The sequence below is a fragment of the Panthera pardus genome, unplaced genomic scaffold, assembly GCF_024362965.1.
Source record: "Panthera pardus isolate Hobbes unplaced genomic scaffold, ASM2436296v1 HiC_scaffold_6, whole genome shotgun sequence".
NCBI lineage: Eukaryota > Metazoa > Chordata > Mammalia > Carnivora > Felidae > Panthera > Panthera pardus.
The window spans coordinates 63,703,930-63,719,517 of NW_026526991.1; the positions used below are offsets into that span (position 1 = coordinate 63,703,930).

General features: G+C 51.2%; 1 protein-coding gene across 5 annotated transcripts in view; it reads left to right on the top strand.

Moving 5' to 3' along the window:
• Positions 1–15,588, top strand: part of GALNT6 (polypeptide N-acetylgalactosaminyltransferase 6) — a 35,750-nt gene that overhangs the window by 1,861 nt on the left and 18,301 nt on the right. Inside the window, exons 1-4 of one of the 5 annotated variants that reach the window (XM_053894710.1) lie at positions 2,200–2,295; positions 6,142–6,264; positions 11,015–11,608; positions 13,177–13,349. In XM_053894710.1, coding sequence (XP_053750685.1) covers positions 11,118–11,608; positions 13,177–13,349 — 664 coding nt within the window. In that variant the 5' untranslated portion in view covers positions 2,200–2,295; positions 6,142–6,264; positions 11,015–11,117. Of the gene's footprint in view, positions 1–2,199; positions 2,296–2,358; positions 2,898–2,942; positions 3,060–6,141; positions 6,265–11,014; positions 11,609–13,176; positions 13,350–15,588 lie in introns of those variants that run through there. The other 4 variants (XM_053894707.1, XM_053894709.1, XM_053894708.1 and 1 more) reach the window with 4 other exon arrangements.

A 15,588-nucleotide genomic window follows, 5' to 3' on the forward strand; every position in this document is an offset into this window, starting at 1 on the left:
CTCTAATTTAGCTGCCTAACTCTGGCCAAGTCACATAAACACTCCCTGGGTGGGGAGCAAATGAGAAGGTGTATGTGAAAGTGCTTTGGCGAAGCTCCAAGCACCAGCCAAGTGGGAGGCAGTGCGGGGTCATGGTGAAGACAGTGGGCTTTGGAGATATGGGACTGAGTGCAAACCCTGCCTCTGCCCCTTCCTTGCTGTGTGACCTTGGTCAAGTTACTTAACCTCCCTGTGCTTCAGTTTCGTTCTGTGTAAAATGGAAAAGATAACTGTCCCTTGACTTGACGTGGTAAGCGGTGATATTAAAATGGTGGTGGTATTGCCCTTAGCCTCCTCTGGCTCATGCAGACCTCGCCAGCCCTGGAAGTGAAGCTGAGGATCAGAGAGGGTGTCCGTACACCAGAGGGACCCAATGAATGGCCGTGCCAAAGACTTGGGTGAACTTGGCTCTTCATCCAGCCCTCTGGCCCACTCTGAGAAAGCCCAAAATGTCCGTTCTCATTCAATGGGAATGAGAGTGAGGGTTTGAATAAATGAGGGGTCAAGTGCAGGGCAGTGCCTGTCTCTGTGTTGTGCTCAATGCTGTAATTGTGCTGTGTCAAAGGCTTGCACAGTGAACAAGGTTGGGTTCAGTCTGGGGAGAAAAGGGACCGTCAGAAGACTCTTTTGTGGCACCTGAGAGCCCTGTGGGGTCACATTATTCTCCTACACCCTTGGCAACCTGGTCCTGAGCCCTAGATAGATTTGAAGGAAGGAAGAAACCCAATCCTCACCCTCAGCTCTACCCATAAGAGAGAACAAAGGACAGACAGAACAAGGCAGTAGAATAGCACAACCAAATTCCCCAGGGCTGTGGGATGCTGTGGGGCTTAGACGGCTTAGGTGGGTTGGTTGGGGCTTAGAAGGCTCGGTGGGTTTGTCGGGGAAAACCATTCTGGAGGCAGAAGACCGAGGCCCAGGAGATTTAAGGACTGGGAAGGAGAAAGCAAACAGGATGTAGGTAACCTGAGTCTAGGCCTACCGGCTCTCCCTCTCTCACAAAATCTAGTGGGGAAGTCCCACAAGGGGAAGCCTGGGCAGTGAAATTTGGAAACAAATGCACCAGGATCCTGAGGGCGGTAAGAGGCACCTTAGTCTAAGAAGGCTTCTTGGAGGAGGGGAGCCTGAGGAAGAATTTGAAAGAGAATAGAACACAGCTTGTTGAGCAAGAATATAAGGGAAGGGCACCTGGGTGGCTCAGTCGGTTAAACATCCGACTTGGGCTCACGTCATGGTCTCTGCTAACAGCTCAGAGCCTGGAGCCTGCTTCAGATTCTGTGTCTCTCTCTCTCTCTGCCCCTCCCCCACTCACGCACGTGCTCTCTCTCTCAAAAATAAATATTAAAAAATTTAAAAATTTTTAAAAATTAATTAAAAAAAAAAAAAAGAATATAAGGAAAAGGCTGTGAGGAGGAAAAGGTAGGCCAATGAGGGTGAGTGGCAAGCAGGAAGCTGACTGCCCAGGCCCTGTCTCTGCTACAATCAAATGTCACTAAAGGAATAAGAATACAGCTGTTCAAATTGTGAGAGGGAGAGAGGCCTGAGGCAAAGGAGGCCGCCGGCAGCTTCTGCTTATCCTCCAGATGTTGGGAGATAAGGATTCAGTCTCCGAAGACGGTTTTGAGTGAGAGAGAGGAAGAGGAGGATCCAGGAGGCAGGGAATGAATCAGCAGGACCGGGGAGTGGGCGTGGAGTGAACCTGACGTTGAGAAGGCACTGAAAGCCCTTGTACCTGCCTGGGAGCGGGGCAAGGGCAGGGGCTGTTTCAAAGATTTCGATGCTCCTGGCAGCCTTGGGGAAATTGGGAAGGCCGGCCCACCGAGGGGGCAGGGTATAGACCCTGAGTTCAGGGTGTGGTGTGTGTGAGGATAGGTGGTCCTGGACTGCAGTCCTACAGCCTGGAGCAAAGCGTGCGGTGAGGAGAGAAGGAAAAACCTCCGTTCTGCCCTCTCCCCTCACCACCCCCTCCTCAAATCTGGGGACCAGCCCAAGCCCTCGGGAGTACCCTTCCGGTTAACCCCTCCCCCACCCCTCCCCCCCCTTCCATCCTCCCTTCCCCCCACCCCTCGAAGGAGCCAGCAGTCTCCAGGCTCAGTGTGAGAACAGTTGCACATCCCTGCCCCCACCCGACAGGCCTGGAGGTCCTCCTGTGAAAAACCTGTGAGCTGCTCAACTACGGTCACGTATTATTTTGATTTGCAGTGGCTTTTACAGCCTCGGAGTAAATTAGCGAACATTCGCTGAGCACCGTTCGAGGTATACCTTGTGAGCCAGTTTGGGGTGGGTTTTTCAATGGAATATCCGTGTTTGGGTAACTTAGGCTTAACATTTTATGCAAACATAAAACGAACCTAGACACCATGGGGAAAAAAACTTGATAGACTAGCTACAGAAATAACTTTCGGGGCATCTTTCTGGGAAAATAAGCCACAGGACTGCCGCCTGAGTCTTCAGGAACAACTGAAATGTCCTGAAGGTGTAATTATGGGGAAAGTGAAAACCTCCCAGCCTTCTGTAATCTGAAGGGTCAGGGGGGCGGGTTGGAGGAGAGAATTTGCTACTCATGAGAACAGAGGAAGTGAAATGCGTGCTGTGTTTGATGGCAAGAAGTGCTGTTGGCAAAAAAGAATCCTCTGGCCCCAAACAGCCTCTCGGGTCCCCCTCCCCCTCGCCAGTAGCCTGACCTGTCCCCTCCCCAGCGTGATGTCTAGCTCCACACACCTGTGCCCTCGGTGAGAGAATGGCAACAGTCGGCACTTGTCGAAGAACCTGTAATTGAGCTGTAGGGTGAGTAACCTGAGCAAACATCCCCGTGGTGGTGTCGACTGCCTACTTCCTGGCTGCCACGTCTCCCGGAGGTGAGCAGCTTTGCTGATAAACAGAAAGAAACTTTGTTACAAAAAGGCCACCTGGCCGGCAAGGGCGTGTTCTGGGTGGCTGCCGCTGGTTTTCACAAAAGCTGAGACTTTGCCTGGGATTTAGAATTTTGGCATCTTTAAAGCATCTGTCGGTAGTCCTAGGTAGGATCTGGGGGAGGGCAGGTGCCAGGGAGGGGAGGGGCAGTGTAAGAGCGGAGCAGTGGGTGGTGGGGAGGCTGGGGGGGTGGGGGGAACAGCCTGGCCCCTGGGGCGCAAGAGCTTAACCATCTCCAGTTCCCCCAGGCGACCTGCAACCGGGAGGTAAGAGTGTGGGAACGGAGCAGTGGCCTGGGAGCTGGGAGACTGGCATTGGCCCCCGGGAGCCACAGGCTGTGTGATACTACAGAAGTCACCTGGCCACTCTGGCCTCTCCTGTAAAATGAGGGTGCTGGGCTCGCGGACAGACCTAGCCAAAGCAGCACGCTGATGTGTGACCACAGAATATCCTGTAACTCACATGCTTGCTGTGGTAAACGCATCCAAAATATCTTTTGGTGAAGCCAGTGCAGTGCGTTCCCTCGGAGCTTTGAACAGCTCACTTTAACCCCTCAGGCATCATCTCATGTAACAAGAGTTTATGGAACATCTACTCCAGAAAAAACCCTGTGCTAGGCTTTGCAAGTGAGAACAAAGGTGAAAACAACCTGCCTGTCTGGCCCAGGAGTTCACAAAGGTGTGACAGAACAGATCTTGCAGCCCTGCTTTCAAACTTCTATGACTGGGCCAAAATAAGAAAGACATTTTTTTTTAAGTTTATTTAAAAAAAAATTTTTAATGTTTATTTATTTTTGAGAGAGAGAGAGACAGAGCACAAGTGGGGGAGGGGCAGGGAGAGAGAAGACCCAGAATCCGAAGCAGGCTCCAGGCTCTGAGCTGTCAGCACAGAGCCGGATGCGGGGCTCCAACCCATGAACCATGAGATCATGACCTGAGCCAAAGTCGGGCACTTAACCGACTGAGCCACCCAGGTGCCCCTAAGTTTATTTATTTATTTTGAGAGAGAGAGAGAGCACGCACACACAAGTGGGAAGGGGCAGAGAGAGGGGGAGACAGAGAATCCCAAGCAGGCCCCACACTGTTAGTCATGGGGCTCGAACTCACAAACCATGAGATCATGACCTGAGCCCAAATCAAGGGTCCAACGCTTAACCAACTGAGCCACCCAGGCACCCCTAAGAAAGACATTTTACAAGACCTAGTGCCCGCTTCCATGTGACAGCGTATCCCCAAAGTCTCACCTTTACACTGTAATCACGTCAGAGGTATGAATTCTACAAACTAACAGGAAAGCATCATTTAAACATTTTTTTAATGTTTATTTATTTTTGAGAGAGAGAGACAGAGCTTGAGCGGGGGAGGGGCAGAGAGCAAGGCAGACACAGAATCCGAAGCAGGCTCTAGGCTCTGAGCTGTCAGCACAGAGCCCGATGCAGAACTCGAATTCACAAACTGCGAGATCATGACTTGAGCCAAAGTCGGACGCTTAAGCGACTGAGCCACCCAGGCACCCCTAGAAAAAGCCTCATTTAAAATGTAATAATTTAGGGGTGCCTGGGTGGCTCAGTCGGTTGAGCGTCCGACTTCGGCTCAGGTCATGATCTCACGGTCCGTGAGTTCGAGCCCCGCGTCCGGCTCTGTACTGACAGCCCAGAGCCTGGAGCCCGTTTCAGATTCTGTGTCTTCCTGTCTCTCTGCCCCTCCCCTGTTCGTGCTCTGTCTCTCTCTGTCTCAAAAATAAATAAACGTTAAAAAAAAAAAATAAAAGGTAATAATTTAAATCTCCTTAACCTTTAAGTTTTATGAATTAAAAAAAATTTTTAATGTTTATTTATTTTTGAGAGAGGGAGAGAGACAGAGTGAGTGGGGGAGGGGCAGAGAGAGAGGGAGACAGAACCTGAAGCAGGCTCCAGGCTCTGAGCTGTCAGCACAGAGCCCGAGGTGGGGCCCAAACTCACCGCAAGATCATGACCTGAGCTGAAGTCAGACACTTAACTGACTGAGCCACCCACCAGGTGCCCCAAAGTTTTATGAATTTTTAATAACACATTTTTCATTTTAACTTTGTGTTGGGATATGTTTATCGTCTCCAATGGGTGGAGAACAGCATGAAAATAAAAATGTGTTATTCAAAATTCATAAAAATCAGGTAAAAAATTTTCAAATGATGTTAAGTTTGTAGTAATCCTTCTGAAGTTGTTAAAGCTTCAAACTGCTAAGACACTCGCTGTACTCTATGTATGTATATGTAATAACTGACATGAAATTTTAACAAAACAATACTCACCCCTATTGCATATGAGGCACTTTGAGACTTTCTTTTTTGTTCTACCTTATTCTGATCTTTTAAAGAATGTTTTTCATGCCGATTTGCAACACCTGAAATTTATTCCACAATCCTATGATGGGTTGTAATCAGTGCTTAGACAGGCACTCGCATGGGTAAAACCTCAAATCCCTTATACCAGTGACAGAAGGTGAGTTCGTGTTCTGGCTGGTGGGGCCAGAGATGCAGGTTGCATTTGTTCGATCTAGGAAAGCTTCCTGGAAGAAGAGGATTTCCGGCGTCATCTCAGTACTGAAACCAAGATGGTTCTATGTGTGGCAATACCAAGGGTGGCTGGAGGGAAAAGAGTTGGGAATGAATGTGCAGCAGTAGCAGGAGGGGAATGAGTGGATGAGGGCTATGGGCACCCTTGCCCAGTGGTCCTGTAGGTCAGGCGTGGGAGCCTCAAGGTCAGGCGTGGGAGCCTCAAGGTGAGGGGCAATAGAAGACACTGGGGTGAGGATCCCGGGAAGCCCTGAACTTCACCAAGTACTACATACAATAGGGACGACTCCTTCACCAGGCTGGTGGAGGGCTGACTCCCCAGTCCTGCTAACGACACTTCTGGGAATCTCCTACGCAGAGGCCAGGAATCCTTCATCCCAAAGTCTTCTGGTTTCCATCCGATTGTGTGTCTCTTCTAAGGGACTCTTTCCTATTGCCCACATGCTGAGCAAACAAGCTAGAGACCTAGTCCCTTCCTGCCATGGCTAATCACAGGTGTCTCGTTTCATTTCAGGATGTGGTTGGTACCTTGAGGAACTGCAGACTTCGGAGAGCAAGGCTTAGACAGGCAGACTGGATTGAGAGAGAGCAGATGCCTGGGAAGTACTCAATTTAACCCTAGGTCTCTTTCTCCAGGGGAAATAAAAGGAGCAAAGGTGAACCCCACTGCAAAGGACCACGACGCAATGCCAGGACGAGGGAGTTGGAGTGACCTGGGTGATTCTGAGTGAATCAGTCAGGGAGGCCTTCCTGGAGGAGGTGAGTCTTGAGCACTTGGCAGCAGCTGGTAACTAAGCTGTTGCCAAGCCTTTGTTCCTAACTGTGTGCCCTCTTTCTTGCTGGAGTCGGAAGGTACACAGAAAATATCAGGGAAGATGCAGCCTGCAGGATGGGGCAACACTGTCATGGCAAACACTTCCCCACTTACGGGCCCTGTTGTTTGTGTTTAGCTGGGGCAGTTCCAGAATTGAGGAGGTGTCTAGCTCAACCCCTTGTGCTGGTCCAGCACGGCTCAACCTCTAGGGCAGAAACCTGCGTCTGCGCTGAATCCCCATTCCCTCCTTGAAGCCTCCTTCAAGCCCACAGAGAGATCTGTCTCCCAGCTTAGCCCTTACTGCCTGTGCTGTTATTATTAAGTTTTAATTTTATTAATTTTTGAATAGATAATGTAGTCAGGGTTCAAAGTGCAGAAGGGTGTTCAGTGAAAGACCTTTTTTTTTTTTTCCTGTTCCCATGTCTTCCCTGGACAGGTGCTACCTGGACCCAGTGCTGGCAATTCTTATTCTCCAACTAGATTTTAAAATCTCTTGGAGAGAGGAATTCTCTCATACCGCTCTGTACCCCTCTGTGTCCCAACTGGAGCAAATTGTCCCGTCCCATCACCCAAGGGAGTTTTCCTAGCACTGGGTCCTGCCTCCTCATCCACACTCCTGCTGTCTTGGGTCAGACCCTCACCGCCACCGACGCACCTCTCTGTTGTCCATCCACCTGCCAATCAGATCAATCTCCTAGACACCCTCCACAGCTGTCATACTGTTTTCCTGTAATGCTGGGCCCTGGCTAATCTTTTGTTGCTCCCATACCTCAGGTCAAGGGCAAACTCCTTGGCATGGGGACCTACCTGCAGCCACCTCTCCAGGCCCATCCTCGGCTATTTTCGTGCTCCCACCATACCGAACTACTGGCAGTTTTCTGCTTGGCCATGCTCTCTCCCACCTCCAGGCCGTAGTTGGTGCTGTTCCCTCTGCCTGAAAGGTACTCACCTGGCCTGGCCAGCTCCTACTTGTGAGTCAGTGCTCAGCCCAAGCTCCTCCCCCCGTGAGACCTCTTCACAGACGTCACCTTCCCCCACTTGCTGAGTTTCCTGCATCCACTCTCTCTGGGCACCAAGGATGCCTGTCTCATTGGCTGATCTCCATTGAAAATCTGACTTCCCAGGTCAACTGTACTTCAATTAAAAAAAAATCTGACTTCCCCAATTGACTGTATGCTCCTTGAAGGCTGGACTTGCCCATCTCTGCCTCCCCACAGTGATGCGAAAAACAACTTTGGAGAAAGAAGGCTTTGTTTTTCTGAGTTGCTGCCTTGGCATTTTACAGTATGATAACCCTACTCACATCCACAGCCTGGACATTTAGATAAGGACTCGACTTTAGGATGCCTGCCAAAAGTTCCCACTTTGCTTTTAGCAGGGCACCTTTTAAAATGACCACTTAGGCGGCTCAGTCCATTGAGCATCCGACTTCAGCTCAGGTCATGATCTCACGGTTCCTGGGTTCGAGCCCCACCTCGGGCTCTCTGCTGTCAGCGTGGAGCCCAGTTGGGATCCTCTGTCCCCCTTTCTCTCTGCCTCTCCCCTGCTCCCACTCTCTTCCAAAAATAAACATTAAAAAAAATAATAACTACTTAGAGTTAAGCCTGGGATAAGATAGTGACCTCTGCCCTGGTCGCCTTTAAGTATAGGTGCTAGCTAGCTATGTCTGTCTCCTGCTTCCTGGTGACCCTAGACAGAGGACAGCCCTTCCCTCTGGCTCATTGCGCCCCCTCGCTTCTGGGACCTGTAAGTAATAACAAATCTTGTGCCTCTGCTTCCTTTGTGTGGGTGTGTAGAAACTCAGCCTTCAATCAGAATAACCCCACGGGTTTCACTTCCCCCAAGTGGGACCTCAGATGCTGAGGGAGCTACCTACAGACGCCATGTGGGTGGCCTGGGCCACCTCATTCCTCAGGTCATAATCCGCATATTCTTATTTCAGTGCATCAGCTCCCACTTCTCACCATCCCCAATCTGGCTGGCTGAGTACCTGCCCTATTCAATCACTGCTGGCGGAATTAACACATTTCCTCTCCTGTCTCCTAGACAACTCCTGATACAAAACAGTTGCTCAAAGAGGTTTCGTTTTATGTGACTTTTGCTGATGGTGTCGAATCTGACGTTGTAAAAGAAAACCACCTGTGTAGCCCCGCTCCCTCTGGAGATCATGATGGATGCATATTCCACAGATCCCAGTGACTCCAGACACGAGGCTTTTCTCCACAGGCAGGAAGGAGCTTGTGTGTTTAAATAACAGCATTAAGTAGCTCAACTGGAATTACTTTTCAACAAGACATGCTACGGGTAATGAGTGTGGCTTTGGCCAAGGACCAGGTACTCAAGGATAATTGCTGGGAAGCTGAGCAGGGATTTATTAATTATAATAATAGAAATAATTGATAGCATTTAGTGAGGGCTTAGTACGTGCCAGGCACTCTGCCGAGCACTGTACCTACATTATCGCTGATTTAATCTTCATGGTGACCCTGTGCATTAGGTATTAGTTACCTCCCACTTTACAGATGAGGAAATTGAGCCTTAGAGAGATGAATTTGTCCAAGGGTCACACAAGATGCTAATAACAGAAACTAACACTTTTTGAGAACTTGCTATGTGCAGAGACTGCTAAACTTTTTCCATGAATTATCACATGGTACTTTAATCCTTACAACGACCGTAGAAGGTAGGTGTTATTATTACTAGAAGAGGCAGAACAGAATTTGTACCCAGGTCTACTGTCACCAATATCTAGAGTTCTCCACAGAAAGTTTGGCAAACACTCATCCCCTGAGCCATGGGACCACGTGCCTGAGGACAGAAGCTGGTAAACCCATAAGCCCAACTCTGTCTGGAAGATGTTATAGAACCTTCGGGGCTTTTTTTGTGGTTTGTTTGTTTTTTTTTAATGTTTATTTATTTTTCAGAGAGACAGAGAGACAGAGCGTGAGCGGGGGAGGGGCAGAGAGAGGGAGACACAGAATCCGAAGCAGGCTCCAGGCTGTGAGCTGTCAGCACAGAGCCCAACGCGGGGCTCGAACCCATGAACCGTGAGATCATGACCTGAGCCAAAGTCAGACGCTTAGCCAGCTGAGCCACCCAGGCGCCCCTGGGTTTGTTTGTTTGTTTGTTTTTAACTAAATATAAGTAGATAGGTGTGCCTGGGTGGCTCAGTCGGTTACGCATCCTACTTCGGCTCAGGACTTGATCTCGTGGTTCGTGAGTTCAAGTCCCACATCAGGCTCTCTGCTCTCAGCGTGGAGCCCTCTTCAGATCCTTTGTCCCCCTCTCTCTGCTCCTCCCCTACTCCCCTACCCTCCTACCCACTTTCTCTCTCTCTCTCTCTCTCTCTCTCTCTCAAAACTTAACATTAAAAAATTAAATGAGTAGATAGAAAAGAATATTTATAAAACATATGTAAGGGTATAAAGAATAACAGTTCTACCAGCAGCCAGCAGCCACCATCCACTTAAGAAAAAATGCTTTGTGGGGTGCCTGGGTGGCTCAGTTGGTTGAGCATCCGACTTTGGCTCAGGTCATGATCTCACGGTGAGTTTGAGCCCCGCGTCTGGCTCTGTGCTGACAGCTCGGAGCCTGGAGCTTGTTTCAGATTCTGTGTCTCCCTTTCTGCTCCTCCCCTGCTCACACTCTGTCTCTCTCTCTCAAAAATAAATAAAGATTTTTTTAAAAATTAAAAAAAAAAAAATTAAAAAAAGTCCACTGTGCGCCTCTGTACCCATACATTTTCCTCCGTCTCCAGAAATTTTGGTTTTGTTATTCCTTCAGGGTTTTTCTCCCCCCTCATTTTTCTTTATAGCTTTACCACATGTTCATTTAAAAAAAATTTTTTTTTTAATGTTTATTTTCGAGAGAGAGAGAGAGACAGTGTGAGTAGGCAAGGTGAAAGAGAGGAAGACAGAATTGGAAGTAGGTTCCAGGCTCCGAGCTGTCAGCACAGAGCCCGATGTGGGGCTCAAACTCACAAACTACGAGATCATGACCTGAGCCAAAGTCGGACGCTTAACCGACTGAGCCACCCAGGCGCCCCGCTACATGTTCATTTTTGTATTCATAAACAGTATATTGTTTAGTTTTAGGTGTTTGAATTTTCTGTAAGTGGATTCATACCGTATGTATCTTTCTGCAACCTGCTGTCTAGACTCACCAATTACACCATGTAGCTGCTTGTGGAAGCAGCTCGTCCTGTGTCACTGCCGTAGAATCCTCTGTTCTATGGGTATTTCACACTTATTCGTTCTGTGGATGGACACTTGGATTGTTTCTCCTTTTTGCCATCTGAGGCAACGCTGCTAGACGCTTTCCTGCGCGTGCCTCCTGGCTCGTGTGCAGGAGGTTATCTGGGATGTAAAACCAGGAGTAGAATTGCGGGGTCATAGATGTGTACTTCCGATTTTGCTTGATAATGTCACATTGTTTCCCAAGGTGGTTACGTCGATTAAACCTCTTCATGCAAAGTCTCGGTGTCCTAGACCCATGAATGGCACAGTCTTAGAGCAGGAAAGAGACACTGAGTCTGGCCTCCTCATTCTATGGAGAGAGTAAAGTCAGGCACAGAAAAGTGAAGTGACTGGGCCAGGTTGTTGTCAGCATTGAGCAACAGAGCCTGGCCTCAAACCTCGAGCCCCTTCCACACCTGTGCCTTGGCTCATTTCTCTCTCTTATCCCTTCCCTTCTCAGGCTGAGGCCCCAAGGTGTGGCCACCGCAACAGATCAAGCTATTTCCAGGGTCGGGCCCGGCACTCAGAGCTGACCCAGCCGGGGTCCGCATCGGTCCCCGAGGATGCGTCTCCTCCGTAGACGCCACATGCCCATGCGCCTGGCCATGGTGGGCAGTGCCTTCGTGCTCTTTCTCTTCATCCTGCACAGGGATGTCAGCAGCACGGAACAGGCCACAGAGAAACCGTGGCTGAAGTCTTTGGTGAGCCAGAAGGACCATGTTCTGGACCTCATGCTGGGGGCCGTGAACAACCTTCGAGATTCGATGCCTAAGCTCCAGATCCGGGCCCCAGAGCCCCAGGAGACACCGGTCTCCATAAACCGGTCCTGCCTACCTGGGCTCTATACCCCAGCAGAGCTGAGGCCCTTCTGGGAACGGCCACCACAGGATCCCAATAGCCCTGGGGCAGACGGAAAAGCATTTCAGAAGGACAAGTGGACCAGTCTGGAGACCCAGGAGAAGGAAGAAGGCTATAAGAAACACTGTTTCAATGCGTTTGCCAGTGACCGGATCTCCCTGCAGAGGGCCCTGGGGCCGGACACCCGACCCCCTGAGTAAGTAGCACCCAAAGTCCTGGGGTGAGGCCAGGGCTCTGCCAAAAGCGTGGCTGGTATGGTCATGGCCACGGGCCAAATGCCAGGTTAAAGAGCTGATGGTGATCTTATCATGTGGGCAAGGATTTCCTCTAAGCCCTCCCTTCTTTTCCTGGCCAGTGCCCTTATGCTGGTGGTTGGTATTGTGGTCAGGCCGGAAGCCCAGGGATACTGTGCGAGTAAAATGATGAATTATGAAGTTACAGTTATGAAAGTGACAGGTTACAGAAGGAGGGACTCAGGGCCTGACACAAGGGTATCTGGGAGGGCTGGTTCCAGGCTGCGGAGTCGGTGGCCTTGCCCTCTGCTGAGGCCTGCCTGAGCCTGGAGCACTCTGCCGCTGAGCTGCTGAGAAAAGGACATTTCCTGACGGCAGCCCAGATGGTCAGGACTGTCCCAGCACCTCCTGGTTTCCTGCCATGAAGGCCCACGGGGCCATGAATTCATTCCAACCTTTATAGGAAGCCATTTATACTTCCAGTCCTGGGCAGTGAACCAGCACTTGGATCCCTGCTCGGCCACCTCACACTGAGGCTGCCGTGGCCGTGTTCACACCGCCCTTAAGTCAAAGATGTTGTTTTTTTCCCAACGCAAGAGTTATACACCCTTTTGGACTTTTCTCATGTGGCAGCTCCCATCCTCAGGTTCAGGGTTCCTCCGGGCTGTGAACCTAGGGTTCCTCGGACTTGGACCAGCTATTCTAGTCCTAGAAGGTGAAGCCACTCAGAGTTATCGGGAGCTCCTCAGCAGGGAGGGGCGTCGGGCATGAGGGCAGCCAGTGGAGGAAGTTGGGGAGGCTCTTCTGGAGGGTCCATGAGAAATCTCTGTGACCCGCAGAGGGGGATAAGAGAGGCCGTCAGGCCACGTGATTCCTTGATAATCCAGGATTCACCCATTCCCACTCCCACCCAAGGCGGAATGTCAGGAGGGCAGCGGTGTGGCCACGTGCCCAGCGTAGCTGGAGTAGATGAAGGCGGAGAAGAGGCCACAGGAAATCATGTGTGATAGTAGCATCAGATGACAGGTAATTAACGAGGAAATGGGTTAGAGAAGAACCGTACATTGCAAAGAGAAGAGCCTTATTCTCTCCTTGAGTGTGGAAATTGTAGTCGCCTTTCTCGGATGTTAAACTCGCGCTCTGTTACTTCCCCTCTGGGACCTCTGGATTGGATTACACTCTATGCAGTACGCTCATTACCGAGGAAGAGAGAGTCAGCCCTGGGATGTCCTAGAGCAGATGAGAGAACCCGGGTGTTGGGGGGGGGGGGGGCGGGCAGGGGAGCCCCTCCGCATCGCGGCTGGTGCACGGAGCCAGCTGTGGTGCAGACAGGTTTTGGAGTGGGTCAGCTAGGACCTGTGCAGAGGCTCAGAGCAGGTAGAAAACCAGAGTAAGCCAGGAACAGGGAACAGCCATGCCCAAGCGCAGCAGAGAGCAGAGGATGCTCACGGAAACCTACGGACAGAGCCCTCCCGCCCCTGGAACTCCCGGGGACCTGGAGAGCTCTATCTGTATGCTTCCGTCTGTCCAGGTGTGTCGACCAGAAGTTCCGCCGCTGCCCTCCACTGCCCACCACCAGCGTCATCATTGTGTTCCATAACGAGGCCTGGTCCACGCTGCTGCGAACCGTGTACAGCGTCCTGCACACCAGCCCCGCCATCCTGCTGAAGGAGATCATACTGGTGGATGATGCCAGCACCGATGGTAAGGCCGGAGGGGGCCCTGGGGAGGGGGCCAGTGCCTCCCCTGGTCCTCGGGGAAGGAGGGCAGGTTCTCTCCAGGGAGCAGACACCCTCACCACCTGTTGCCTGGCGTCACTGCTCACCATGAAGTCCAGGAGCAGGGAGAAGGCAGGTGAGGGACAGGAAGGTAGGGGACAGGGAGCAGGTAGACCACATTCCTAGAGCCTGGACTTTATTCCCACTTCAGCCAAAGAGCTCCAAGAGCTTTGCAGTTCTGGCTTCTAAGACTCCCTTGGAGCTGCCAGGCCCAACCCCCAGTCAGAAATGCGGGGAGAAGTCGGGGCAGACGGTGGGGATGGGCCTTCCCCGCTGTCTCCTACCTGCTAAACTCCTCTTCTACTCTTGGGAGAATCTACCTCTGAAGCTCTCTTTGCGGTAGTTGGTAAGAGGTAGGTGAGGTTGCTCTCCAAACTTGCACCCTTCAAAGCAGTTCCGCAGACAGCCACTGAATACGCTGCCCGGCACTGACCTAGGCAGAGGGGCTGCAGTGGCGAATGACATGGGACATATCTTGCCGTGAGAAGGCCAACAACCCCCACAGGTCAGATGGCCTCTTATAACAGCAGTCACGGCGGCATACGGCCCATAACACGGCCTTAACACACATGAAAGAGCATGGACTTGAGGGTCTGACACCCAGGAAATCAGATCCTAGCCCTGACTCTTCCTAGCTCTGTGACCTTGGGCAAGATACTTACTTACCCTCTCCGAACCTCCGTTTCCTCTTCTGAAAATGAAGACAGCTGACTCCCTCACATGTTGGGCGAGGAATCAGAGATGGGAAAGAAATGAGACAATCCGTGTGCCAAAGAGTGCTTAGTGTCGAGGAAGGGCTCCGTAAGCATTAGTTTTGGTTCACCCTTTGTATGGGAACGCTGCGCTGTGGGAGCACCTAGCCAGATGTTATCTCTGCATGGCATGCCGAGGACCGTCCACAACGGAGACCAGATTGAAGCTGGGCCCTTAGGCAGGAGTGTCTAGGCAGAGAAGAGGCACTGAAGGGTATTTCTAGAAGACAGAATAGCGTAGCAGAATGTTCTAGAGGCATAGGTGTGTTTGTGAAAAATTGAGAGGTCTGCCTTGGCCGAAGCTTAGGTTTGTTGTAGGAAATGACTATAAACGATGCTGCATTGAAGTTGGTACCATGCTAAAAGTATTTAGGAAAAAAAGAGGACTCAGTGAAGGTGTTTAAGCTGGAGAATGACCTTGTCTTAGAAGGGTGGCCGTTCTGGGGGGAGGGAAAGTGTCAGGAAGGGAGGCAGAGGACCCCAACTCCGGGGAGGAAGTTCTTAGAGTCACCCGAGAGTGGGATGATGGGCCAGAAGAGGACAGGGACTGTGGCACTGGGCATCTTCTCCTCCTCCTTCTGCGGCACACAGCCATCTGTGGCTCTCCCAGCTTGGCCTCCAGGGCCCGCACTCCCTTCTCAAGGGCAGGAACTGATTCCACACTTCCCGGTGTGTGCCCGGGGGCCATTCCAGTAGAGCCGCTGTCCCCTTACCTTCCCCAGTCTCCTTCCTGCCTTCGAGTAGGACTGATGCCAAAAAATGGAATAGGGCCAGGGAAGGCAGCAGAAGGAACTGAGTGTGAGCCCCACTGAGTCAGGGTGTTCACATTTCCCCGGGGAGAACAGACACCTGGCAGCAGCACTTACAAAGCAAGGACCGAGCCCGTTTCAGGGATGCAACGGGAGGGTCTAGTGGACAAGGAGCTAGAGATCGGTCTTCCAGAAGGGAGGAACAAAGAGTTTAGCAGAGATGGAAGGGGCATCTCAATAGATTCCTGCAGGGAAACTCGGTAGCAATGGAATGGTTGGAGCGAGAGCAGGTGGACCAGCTGCCCTTCCTCTCGAACAGGAAACCCTTCTCCCCCCAACCCTGTGCTGCCCCTCCCGCAGAAGCTGCTGAGCTTGACTCACATGTGGTGGCAGTTCCAAACTGTTTCACCTTGCCACCCAGAATGTTGGGCATCCGTAAAGGACAACCCTTCCGACCAGGCAAGACAAGTAACATCAGGCCAGCCTGGCATCGGTGGTGTCTAAAGGGCACAGCAGGGGTGCCCGGGTGGCTCAGTTGGTTGAGCATCTGACCGTTGATTTCGGCTCAGGTCATGATCTCCTGGTTGTGAGATTGAGCCCTTTGCCAGGCTCTGCACTGGGTGTGGAGTTCGGAGCCTGCTTAAGATTCTCTGTCCCTCTACTG